General features: G+C 35.5%; 1 protein-coding gene across 1 annotated transcript; it reads right to left on the bottom strand.

The window, feature by feature from the left end:
• LOC134805775 (uncharacterized) lies at positions 1–10,024 on the bottom strand. The gene is made up of 10 exons (XM_063779022.1): positions 9,534–10,024; positions 9,018–9,101; positions 8,031–8,102; positions 7,774–7,923; positions 6,571–6,717; positions 4,082–4,536; positions 3,085–3,478; positions 2,654–2,886; positions 1,892–1,958; positions 1–1,201 (listed from the first exon to the last, which is right to left on the bottom strand). Exons 1-10 carry the CDS (start codon positions 9,814–9,816, stop codon positions 69–71), a joined length of 3,018 nt encoding a protein of 1,005 aa, XP_063635092.1. The 5' UTR covers positions 9,817–10,024; the 3' UTR covers positions 1–68.
• Between the last annotated feature and the right edge of the window lie 2,720 nt (positions 10,025–12,744).

Raw genomic sequence — 12,744 nt, 5'->3', positions numbered from 1 at the left:
ATTGAGTCAGTGTTCAATTTAAATGCCGGGAACTACACTTGTCGCAATAATTTAAATAAAACACAATTTTATTTATTAAACGATTTATTCCTCAGTCTTTTCTTATATTTTAAAAAAGCTTTCTGCTGCATCGCAGGCAAAGTGCGGTTTTTTATCCGCACAATATCCGTTCCTTTTAATATTTTATTAATGTTATTGCACCAATTTGTAATCGAGAACTTTACTGTCACGGAAATAAAATATGACAAAATTTCACGGTGTGTGGTACATTTAAAGAAACTAAATGGATTGTTGAACAAAATTTTTTCCATAATTTTGGCCGTCAGATTTAATTCATGGGCTCGGTGTTCCAAGAATCCGTTTGTTTCTTTAATAATTGTACCGAAACACCGAACAGCACCTCTGGATGGGTAAGTAAGGCGTTTCGTGGCGGCATCATACTCTCTTTGATGAATCCATTTGTGGATTGCGCCTTCTTTAGTAGTAAGGCTTTTTCTGCAACTGTCACATTGATTATTATATTTCTGCATTGTTTTTGTTACCACCCATCCAGCAGTGTACGCTCGCGAATGGAGAACATTTAGTTGCTCCCGTTGGGCCTCTTCTACAGTATCTTCTACATCTCCTACTTTGGGATGACCCGGCTCGACCCTAGCAGTTTCACTATCTTCAAATAATGATTTTAAATTAATTATTTGGTCTGCCGAGTCATCCTCACAATTATAAGCGTCACCATGAAACTTTATCATTCTAGTAATCAATAATGATTTAAAGGTGTTCTTGAAACTGTGGCAGTTGGGGTCGTTGTTCCTATAATTATAGGCCCTGACTTGGCCAAAGAAGTTTTCAATTGGATCTGAATTGAAGAACCTTGGGCGCATTATTGTCATATTTTTGCTCTTAAAAAACTGCCACAGCTTCATGAATGTTTTTACCGTGGCAATAAAGTTTTTTAAGGAAGGCACGGATTTCGGATTTCCCTTGGAATCTACATATTTAATTTTTTCCAGTTTCTCGATGCTCTCCGGCCAAAATTCATGGTGCTTAGATTTTTCTGTCACTGCACAGCGTAGCTCTTTTCCTTTCTTTTGTGAATAGGTTGCTGATCCGTTGATGCTATCAAACAATTTATCAAAGAACAAAACTGTTTCAGCAGTGTTTCTTAATGTTTCACTCACAGGTCTGCCGTCCGCATAGTGAGCTAAAAACAAGAAAATGACCATATTTGTTTATTTTATGCATAATAGATTTGTGAAGTTCAAGTAGGTACTTTATCATCAATAGTATTCACTATCTATACCTATTGTTCTATCTTCATAAATTTCATTTCATTCCCTGCAGCACTTTATAGCAACAGACAGACAAATATTTTCGCATATAATATAAGTAGGGATTCGTGTTCTGAGTCTTCTCGGTCTACCGGATATTAATCTAGATATGTACCTATATACCGGGTGTGGCCTGTAATATGAGCAAAAAATTAAACTGTAGGCTGTACTCCTCATACTGACCAACATTTGTTCAGCGACTTTAAAAAATAACTTGTGGTTTGATTTCTAATACACTTTAAAGTTTATTCTAAGACGCAATGTATTGCGAATTTTGTTATGTTTAAGGCGTGACAAGCAACGTCTATCACAATGATATGGCGCGGCGATGGCGTCCATTGAAGATAATATTTATTTTGTATGAAAAATAGGGAGTCAAAATACTTCATAATTTTTAAAAGTTGTTGAACAAAAGTGTCACCGTTTAAGGAGTAGAGTCTATGTTTTAATTATTTGCTCATGTTACAGGCCACACCCAGTATAACTATCTTTTTACTCTTGCATTCTACAAATGGGTACCTAACTATTTATGTTAGTGAAAAGGAGAAAAAATAATTACTTACAGAAGTTGGCTGTGTAAGATAGAGCCGAAGACAGTGTGTAACTAAATACTTTTACACAGTTCTTGACCTGAAAAGAAATATATATTTCAGTACTCAATATGTAATATATCGTTAATATATTAAAATACCAATAACCAAACTATATTTTAGCGGATAAAATGCAGCAATGTGAATGCAGTATAAATTACTTGAGTATTAGGATATAAAATCATTAAAATATTCCAACTGGTCATAACATTCTCAATGCATCTATAGGCTGATTATAAGGACGGAACCATTTACTACAGTACATAGGTAAAGCATATGCTAGTTGATTGTATAAGAAAATCTTTAGTTATACTAGATTTCACACATTGAGAGGGTATCGACTGTCAAGTGAGTCAGTGACGCCCTCATTATTGTGTTTTCTAATAAACCAATCCATTTGTCTATAATCCAGTAAGTGTAAGTATATATATTAAAATTGTAGCCCTATTGATTTCACAAACTTTTGTTCATTATAATCATTATTGTCTCATAGCTTTATTTTGCTACATCATCTAAATGGCAAATGGTGGCCACTTTTTTCCGTTCAAGTGATGAAGTCAAAAGTAAGTAACATATAAAACTATATCACAGATTAATTATTGTGGGATAAGTAGGACAACACTATTAATATATACTTATTTATACAGAAATTAATTGGTTTATTAGAAAACACAAACCCCCTAATGAGGGCGTCACTTGACGCTCTGCGCAGTCTTAGTAAAAATCGGCACCAACCTTCATCTTTTTAATTTTTTCAGGTATCACATGCTGGTCATTTAACTTATGCAGCATTCTTGTTTCCATATTATTGCAGTCCGTTTCGTATACATCCACGATGTCTCTCCATGTGGATAATTTTCCTTCAAAGGAAATGTCTTTATTCAAAAAATTATTTCTCAATCCTTTAATAAGATGAGGAGGGTCGAATATAACCATCAGTTTGACTTCGTTTATTGTTACTGTGCCATCTAAAAAAAACACAGAAAATTAAAAAAACACTTCAAATATCACACCTTTGAAATATCTTATTCTATTTTCGAGTTACAACTGTTTTACGATGGCTTTGCAATGATCTGCCCCGCGCTATGGTAATAAAAATTAAGCCTTGAAGAATTATTTAACATACATCAATTCAAAGTGTTATTAAACCTATAAGTACTACTAACCTGGTTCCTGATTTGTCAGTAATTGGTCACGCGCTGTGTCAGCCTTCAGGCAATTTAGAGCCGCTTGGAAAGCTGACCCTTGGTCGCAAATAAGGGATATCGGCTTTAACCCGCATCCTACAACCGCTGTGATAATATCCACGAGTATACTTTTTAATTCTGTGCCTTTAGTAGCGCCTTGGCAAAAATAAAAGGCTATTGGCTGCTGCCACTTGTGGACAGCTCCTCTCAACATAAACACGAGGGCATGATCAGCGAAATCATTTTTTCTCTCGCCAAGCTCTACTAACCCATTAATTTTATCTTTGTTTTTGTCATAAGACAAGCCAGCCTCTAAAGACATTTCGTCAAATATGACTGAACACAGTTTTTTTTTGTAGCTCCATTTTTCGGTCTGAAATTTAAATACATAGATAAGCGTTAAAAACATTTAACTAAATGTATATATATAAATAAAACTAAATTATATCTAAGATCCCTTAATAAATCTAAAATTCAACACAATATGAAACTACTAAATAAACCGCCAGTGAAAAGGTACCTATCACACTTGCTGCGTTCAATTTCGATGGACAGCCAAGAATGACTCACAGCGCGGGTCAAGGTCCCTTTTAAATTACAATTATTACAATGAAACTCTATAATTTTCAACAAAATGAAAACAATATTCCTTTTATTAAAATATATTTAAAACCGGGTCCAACGCGATTTTTTTTTACTAGGACATCAGTTAGCTGCGACCACGACCACTGAAACTTGTGTCGAAACGTCGGAAATTAAGGTTACACAATAAATTCGCGTAAGACCAGGTCTTAACTGTTTTAATATGTGATCAAAATACGAAAGTTCAAATTTAATATGCCTTTTTTGCTTTAGTTTTTTTTTTTACAATCTTCGCAATGTATTTTTTATTAAAAATTATGATTTCATGATATTGTTTAACTCAGTTATCAATTACTTAATGTAGATCCTAAGATTTTATGACGTAGATACATACCTCTCTTCTTATTACTTCAAATACTTGAGGACAAATCCCAGACTCGATCTTAAGTCCTGCAACCATTTTATTTAGAGTCGATCGCGACGGCAGGATAAAAATTTTGTGCAGGAACCTATAGCACTTAGGGCTTTGTTTCATTATCGATAGTGCTATTAGTTTTTCTTCCAATGAAAATCGACGCCCTTTCTTATTTTTATTGCAAAGGTTGATTTGCATTTTCAAAATAGTTTTCGCATACGGATTCATGTCTTTTGTCAATTCTTGAAAGGATTTCTCTTTGTTGAATTTCAAGGCCCTCTTAGCCCTGTGGTAAAAATCTGCCTGACGTTTAGATTTTTTATATTCGTCGTATATCATTCGGCCCGTTGGTGTCAGGTTCATTAATTTCCCAATCAATCGTTTCCTCTGCTTCTGTGGCCTTTTCGCACTTTGAACTTTAACTTCAACAACACCTGAAAAATATAAGCATTTAATTTAATTTAGGAAATTTTTATGTGGACACTTACTTAATCCAAAATCCTTCCTAAATCGTAAAGAACCGTATTCCGGATAGTATGGGTTCTGGGCCATGTCGCGTCCCGAAGTAACTTATATATCATTAGATATAGTGCATAGCCTATATCGAAATGCTAGGAACACAATTTTTGGCTCCGTAACTTTGTTTAGACTAGTTGGGAGGTGAACATATCAAAAGTCCCCGGCTGTAGCCCCGGTGCTGGGGGTAGAGGGGGGTAAGCCGGTCTAATTTTTCGGTTTTTCACTGATATCTTGGAAACTTTGCGTCTTAGCGACATCCCCCCCCAAACCCAGCACCCCCTATTTATACGAAAATGATACCAAACACGGCCTATCAGCTTCACTAATGTAGATATCAAGATAAAATTGAAAGCCCTAAAATAAACTTTCAAGAGCGGATATCTCAAAAACTATTTAAGATATCGAAAAACTTGACTTAATAAAACTTGTAAAAAGAATTATCAGCTTTTAGTTTGTCTTAGTAGTCATGTCGCTAAGACGCAAAGTTTCCAAGATATAAGTGAAAAACCGAAAAATGAGACCTTCTTTTCCCCCTCTACCCCCAGCACCGGGGCTACGGCCGGGGACTTTTGATATGTTCACCTCCTAACTAGTCCAAACAAAGTTACGGAGTCAAAAATTGTGTTCCTAGCATTTCCCTCTATACCTTCTTATTGCTTGGCCTATGTAATTTATCTGTAAAATATTGAAACATTGTATTCATACTTTTCAAATGACAGATTCAGTTTTTTTTAACATTTTAAAATGTTTGACTTTGGCCATAATTCAATTTAAATGGAAATCGTTACCGCCGCGCGCTACAAATTATTATTCACAAAAAATATATGAGTGCCTATTATAAAGTGATACTTTTTAGAATGAGGAATAAATGAGCTAAATTGTCCAATATTTTATTTAGTATAAATCACCACACTGTGATTGTAAAGGCCAAAATTGTCCTAAAAATACATATAATATTCATTTTTTGTGCAAAATTCAGTTTATTTGTATGAAAAGGTATAACGATTATTTCAAAAATGAATTCCTCGTCTCTAAATTATACAAAAATGATATATAACTTGCCCTTATTGCTAATAAAATGAAGAAATATAGCATAGATGAGACCTGGGGAGCCAACTATTTCCCCTCTCCCCTTCTTTTGGGTATACGGTATGATTTCGTTGCTACCGGGCCAAATTAGCGCATTCTCCTTCTTCCTCGCGTTATCCCGGCATTTTGCCACGGCTCATGGGAGCCTGGGGTCCGCTTGACAACTAATCCCATGATTTGACGTAGGCACTAGTTTTTACGAAAGCGACTGCCATCTGACCTTCCAACCCAGAGGGGAAACTAGGCCTTATTGGGATTAGTCCGGTTTCCTCACGATGTTTTTCCTTCACCGAAAAGCGACTGGCAAATATCAAATGATATTTCGTACATAAGTTCCGAAAAACTCATTAAAAAAAATTAACCAAATTAGCCCATTATTTGGTAATAAGAGTATGCAAGGCATCTAACACAATAATAAAACGTCTATGAACAGAAATGGGAGACATATTTTATAAGATTTGACAATATCCTTGAAGAATCTTCAGACATAAACGGCAATTAAGCCACCAGTGTTGGGTTGCCTATAATCATATGCCCACTTTGATTAACAATGAAACTATTTTTCCGTGAATGTACTCTTAAACCCCTATCCGTTAGTATGCGATTCATTAATGGACGCACCATGGCCCAAATCGGGACACGGTTCTTTGTAACTGCGTTTAGTAAGACTCTGACTGCACTAACTAGAACCATTTGTTTAGTTAGGATGCCAGTTAGGACGATTGAATTAGTGTGTAAAGCGTTTTTATATGTTTTCCGAGCAAAACTCAATCTCCCAGGTACTTTATACTTAATTGTACTACAATGCACAAATTGCGGCTAAAATATCAAATATAAATATTGTCAAGGTAAATACTAACTTTGAACTTGAGACTGTTCCCTTGGTGAATTGGTAGAGGTAACCTCCTCAACCGCAACACATTCTGGAATATTTGCTTCTGGCAAAATCTGCTGCTCTTCAGCATTTGATTGTTTGATTGCAGGTTCAGCAGTTGTTACAAAGACTGCTGAAACAGAAATAACAATTATGAAACAATCAGTCTCACACATATGGATCATGCCTCAGTTCTAGCAGGCTCGCACGGGGCATACTCTAGTTAGACTTACACATGATGATCGTTATTCAAGAATTTCGAGACCTGAACAGGTAAAACTTAGTTTCATTAAAATTACTAGTTACACAAATTGACTTCTGAAATTATTAAATTTCCATACACTTAGTATGGAAAATGGTAACGAAATAGGAATATAAACCTTGGGGCTTTTTTTCTCCTATTAGAACAGAGAGACTTCGTGATTCTGAGCACTTAAAATAGAATGACACATTTATTTGATTTTATTTTTCATTACTCGGTGACTATCATCATACTCATAACGCGAAAGACAGAGTGAGATAACCCTATAATGGGCATAAGAGTGTTAGAAATTATGTAAAATTGAACTCTATCACATTGTAATAAAGTTTCAAATGATAGTGGGGAATAGGTATATTGCCTTTGCTTTAAAAATGATTAAGTTTAAGTACTATTTTATGTAAACACTGTCATTGCCATACAATAACATAAAATATTGCCATTGCTTTAAAAATGATTAAGTTTAAGTACTATTTTATGTAAACACTGTCATTGCCATACAATAACATAAAATATTGCCATTGCTTTAAAAATGATTAAGTACTATTATATGTACTGTCACTGCCATACAATAACACAAAATAAGTTTTTGGCCAAAATTTCATTTTTGGTACAAGCTTTTATCGCCGACTGTACTTTTTTTTCCACAAGCAACGAATACTCATCGAGACAATTCTAAGAACCCCAAACACAATTAGGTTTCGTTGTTTTATCACGGAGTTCCTATGGCCACCTCCGGTCTCCATCATCAGATCACCTCGATGACACCATAATATTGCATTGTCACCCGACTTACATATGTATGTAAAATTTCAGCTCAATCGGAAACCGGTAAGTGGATCAAATTTAACTTGCAAGATTTGATTACACACAGACAACGGTCAGGTGAAAGTAAATAAAAGCTTGTAAAAATGATAAGAATTCACTAACCTTCATTGTGTGACTGTACACTAGGTGAAATACAAGCTGTAACCTTCTCAGCTACAACAAGTTCTGTAATAAAGCTGCTGCATAGTTCGGGCATGGTCTCCTTTTCAATGTCTGAAGTTGTCGGGACAGGTTCTGTGGCTATAGAAACGGCTGTAACATAAAATAGCACTTTAATTTTTTTTTATAAGATTTACTAATAACTTGTGATAATATTAAAATACATAGGAAATAGTGTCATATTCATTTATTTAGCTTACCCATAGTCTGTTTTGGTGTATGGCCCACTGCGGTTGATTTAACCCCCGATGTGGATGGAATGGCAGGAGACGCTAAAACAGAAATACATAATAAACACATTAAAACCGTTGAAAATTATTGTTAATAAGGGCTTATAATTATTATAAAATATCTTCCAAAGGACCTACACAGAGCACATTGCTACAAATTTGTTATGGGTAGTTACGGAAATACTTCTATGGGATAACTTTGGCTTTTCTTATATACATGCGTAATTAAAATGTACGTATATTGGTAAGGCATGTAGGTCCTTCCTCTGACAGTTTTGTTTCCTTATTGGAAATATTACTGTGGTAGGGTAGAGTGGTAAAATAAATTCATTGCCTTCCAAAACGGAGTTATTTAGAAAAAGTATATTTGAAATGGCGCCAAATTTTTTAATAAAATTCCTATTGAACTAAGAAATACAGATGACATGATTAGTTTCAAAAGTAAGTTATTTAAATTTTTAGATAACAAAGCATATTATGTATAAATAGATTTTAATTAACTTTTAAATGATAATTTTGGATGATAAATATTTAATAACATATAATTATAGTGTATGTGAATTTTTGTTAGATGATTTTGATAATTAATGGTAACTGCGCACAGCATGCAGTCACAGTCCATAAATGAAAAATTGTATGCCTTACGGCACAACATAGTGATACAGTGATGTATATAGGACCTGTACTTATGTTTGACAAATAAATACTTTTGACTTTTTTTACTTTTGTGGTGATATTTTATAAAAAAAAATGTTGCCCATGGAAACACTAGCCATGCCTGACCTTAATACAAGAAATTGATTCTTTACATTGCTTGCAGATCTAAGTACCATTAATGAAATATATATGTGCATAATAATATTAATAATGTCTTTGATAAGAAGGCATTAATTTGCACCTAAAATGTAATTGAGTATCTATCATGGCTATCATGCATTTCAGAAAAATTAAACAAACCTTTTTGAGGCACTTGTTGACAGTATGTGTGGTCGTCATGTGATTTACGAACATATGCATGTTCTTTCAGCGGATCCATGTTTTCTAAAATTGATAACAAAATATTATTTTTAAATAACTAAAGTGAAATGTGGTATTATTTATCTACAAATTCTGCATGGTGTTTTTTTAGGATTGGGAAATTTCTATATAAATAAAATAATTAATAAAAGACTGCAACACTTGCCAATGATATCTTTACCCAAAGAAGTACAAAAATGCTAAGCTAAAATTAACACACAAGTGTTAAGATATTAATATCGATCGCATGAAATAATTATCTTACTAGAAACATATGCTCTTATTACAGGAATAAACAAACACTTTGTATTACCTACACATAATAAAATCACCATGCCGTGATTCATGAGTCATCAATTGCATAGAAGTTTATGACATTATCTTTTATGGTCGTAAATGATACGAATTAGATTAGACTGATTTATTATATCACTTCTTATCATTTTCTACACTTACCGGCATTTTCATGAGATGGGATCCCACTGTTAATCTCATCTTGACTGAATAACGAAGGATAAGCCTTCGCGTTGAGACGCCGTGTCGATGCCGAAACAAACCGCTGTTCGAAGTGTTTCTCACAAATAAAAGCTTTTCGAACTTGCTCCGGCGACATATTTCCAAAACCATTTGTTTCCAAACACTTCAACCACATAATGAGTCTTTTCTCAGTACTAGGAAAACGGTACAAAGTAAAAGCGTCCTTTCGCAGAGTTTTACACACACAGCACTGATAATACATTTTGCACAATGCATAAATGCTTGCAGAACTGGGTGATGGATGAATCACAAATAAAGCGGAGAGGATAAGTACAAGAACTTCACTCGATCAACACTTTATTGCAATTGAAAATAATTTAAACTGTTCAAAGTTTTCAACAAACATGGGCGACAACCACTGACAACTGACGTTTAGGCGACGATCGGCCAATCAGAGCGCGGCAAGTTGTCAGTATCATCTAAAAGCAACATGGCGCTAACGTACACATTCCGTTGTACGTAGATTAACAGCCGTGTACAAGACAGTGTAGTGTGGGCTTTACAAGAAACACGTGGACAACAGGCCGTTGACTCCAAAATGATGGTTAAACGTGCTTCAAGATAAATTCTCCATTCACTGCACACTACCACATTAGTTTACTGTATAATAGGCTATCGATATTACACTGTAAACAATATTAATGAGCAAAAAACAAAGCAATTGATCCCGACGCGTGCCATCAAGATGGCGCTCGAACCGGAAGTCAGAATCGATTCAGAATTCAGAATATAAACAAAGATGATGGCTGTCATTCGCGATCCACATTCCACAGACATAGACTTATAATATATAGAGACGGTGTCTCAGCGAGCTGTCACTGTTGCCACTTTTGTTTAGTGTACGATTAACAATGAGGCCCACCTTGCTGTAGCCATGTCGATAAAGTCATATCGATAAACTATCGACATTTCTTGCAATTTTAATTTTACTTCAAAGGTTTAACGGTACCTAAAATGAACAAAAACGCTTTTATTCTTTATTGTGGTTATCAGATCACAATTTTATAGTCACGCCCCAGCAGGGAACCAAGGGAAAGTTCAGATATTTAATTAAAATACATAAATACCTCCTAAAATAGGTGTTCCGTAATAATTGAATTATATTATTATATTATAATATATTCATTATCCATTAGCATTTCAATTATGTTCATGTTTAACGAAGATATTGAAGCTTCAATTAATCGCTATTTCGTTCCGCTGTGTAGCGTTTATCGATATATAACATGATTAAAATCGACTTTTCACATCCCTAAAAGAGCACACATATACGCTTTTACGCACACATACACAGCCTGGGCGCATCAAAAAAGGCAACACTTGATTTGAAGTCCATCTTGTCAACAGTATGGTTGTCCTTTTTTGACAAACGGCATTTTTAAAAGAGCGAGGAGAGAGAAATGATACTAGTTGCTGCGCCGTGAAAGAGAACAGAAAACGTTGGGCCCTTGTCCACAGATAAAACACAGATGACACGCGATTTTCGAATTATTCGAAAACAGTGTTGCTAACCCGCGATTTGTCAAATTTGCCGCCGTTTGCTACTGACAAGATTTGCTTGACCCAGTATATAAATAATATAATGCCCGCTACACACGTAACTATAAATCGTAGCGATTAAACTGTGCAGTCCGACTGACCCGACTGTGCAGATAAATCGAACGTTCCTAGCGGGTTCCGTCTATTTGGCATAACTTCCGTGACCCGAAACGCATCTGGCATAACCTATTTGGCAGTAATATTTTTCGGCGAATGTTAAATTTGCAGAAAGCTTCAGTTTGTATAATATGCAATAGCCCGAATGTTTCCAAGTCCGAATCTTAAATAGACTACTACTATCATGGCCGAATTTTGATACGAATAATTTTATTTTGCATTTGTTTAAATGTCCGAAATGTGATTTTCATAATCTGTTTAGCATAATAGGATTTAGGCGAATATTTACATCGAAGAAAACGTATTTAGATTCTTTCTATTTGGTATAACTTGTATGACCTAAAACCCATCTGTCATAAGCTACATTTGGCAGAATGTTTTTCGACGAATGTTAAAATTAAAGAAAGCGTCAGATTGTATAAAATCCAAGTCTAATTTATATTTAACAATGCATAAAACACCTAAATATGTAGCTGACTGACTCATTAACGCAGAGCCGTAACTAAAAGCTCTGCCTACGTTTATAATTCGTAAAAAAAAAACATTATTATTGTATTGTATTGTAACTTTGGGTGGGAACATATTATTGGCATTTTGGATGTATACATATTTTTAGCTCACAAAACAAACGAAAACAAATGTTGCCCGAAAAGTGGGTTAGGTTAGGTTAAAACTGCGTCCCCCAAGAAAACGAACTGTTGTCTGAAAAGTGGGTTAGGTTAGGTTAGAACTGCGACCCCCAAGAAAACGAACTGTTGCCAGAAAAGTGGGTTAGGTTAGGTTAGGACTGCAACCCCACGAAAACAAACTGTTGCCTGAAAAGTGTTAGGTTAGGTTAGAACTGGAACCCCACGAAAACGAACTGTTGCCTGAAAAGTGGGTTAGGTTAGGTTAGAACTGCGACCCCACGAAAACAAACTGTTGCCTGAAAAGTGGGTTAGGTTAGGTTAGAACTGGAACCCCACGAAAACGAACTGTTGCCTGAAAAGTGGGTTAGGTTAGGTTAGAACTGCGACCCCACGAAAACAAACTGTTGCCAGAAAAGTGGGTTAGGTTAGGTTAAAACTGCGACCCCACGAAAACAAACTGTTGCCAGAAAAGTGGGTTAGGTTAGGTTAGAACTGCGACCCCACGAAAACAAACTGTTGCCTGAAAAGTGGGTTAGGTTAGGTTAGAACTGCGACCCCACGAAAACAAAAAGTGTTGCCTGAAAAGTGGGTTAGGTTAGGTTAGAACTGCGACCCCACGAAAACAAACTGTTGCCAGAAAAGTGGGTTAGGTTAGGTTAGAACTGCGACCCCGCGAAAACAAACTGTTGCCTGAAAAGTGGGTTAGGTTAGGTTAGAACTGCGACCCCACGAAAACAAAAAGTGTTGCCTGAAAAGTGGGTTAGGTTAGGTTAGAACTGCGACCCCACGAAAACAAACTGTTGCCAGAAAAGTGGGTTAGGTTAGGTTAGAACTGCGACCCCACG

This window comes from Cydia splendana, chromosome 1 (assembly GCF_910591565.1).
Source record: "Cydia splendana chromosome 1, ilCydSple1.2, whole genome shotgun sequence".
NCBI classification, from domain to species: domain Eukaryota; kingdom Metazoa; phylum Arthropoda; class Insecta; order Lepidoptera; family Tortricidae; genus Cydia; species Cydia splendana.
The sequence above is the reverse complement of the archived record's forward strand: the minus strand, read 5'-3'. Positions and strand labels throughout refer to the sequence as shown.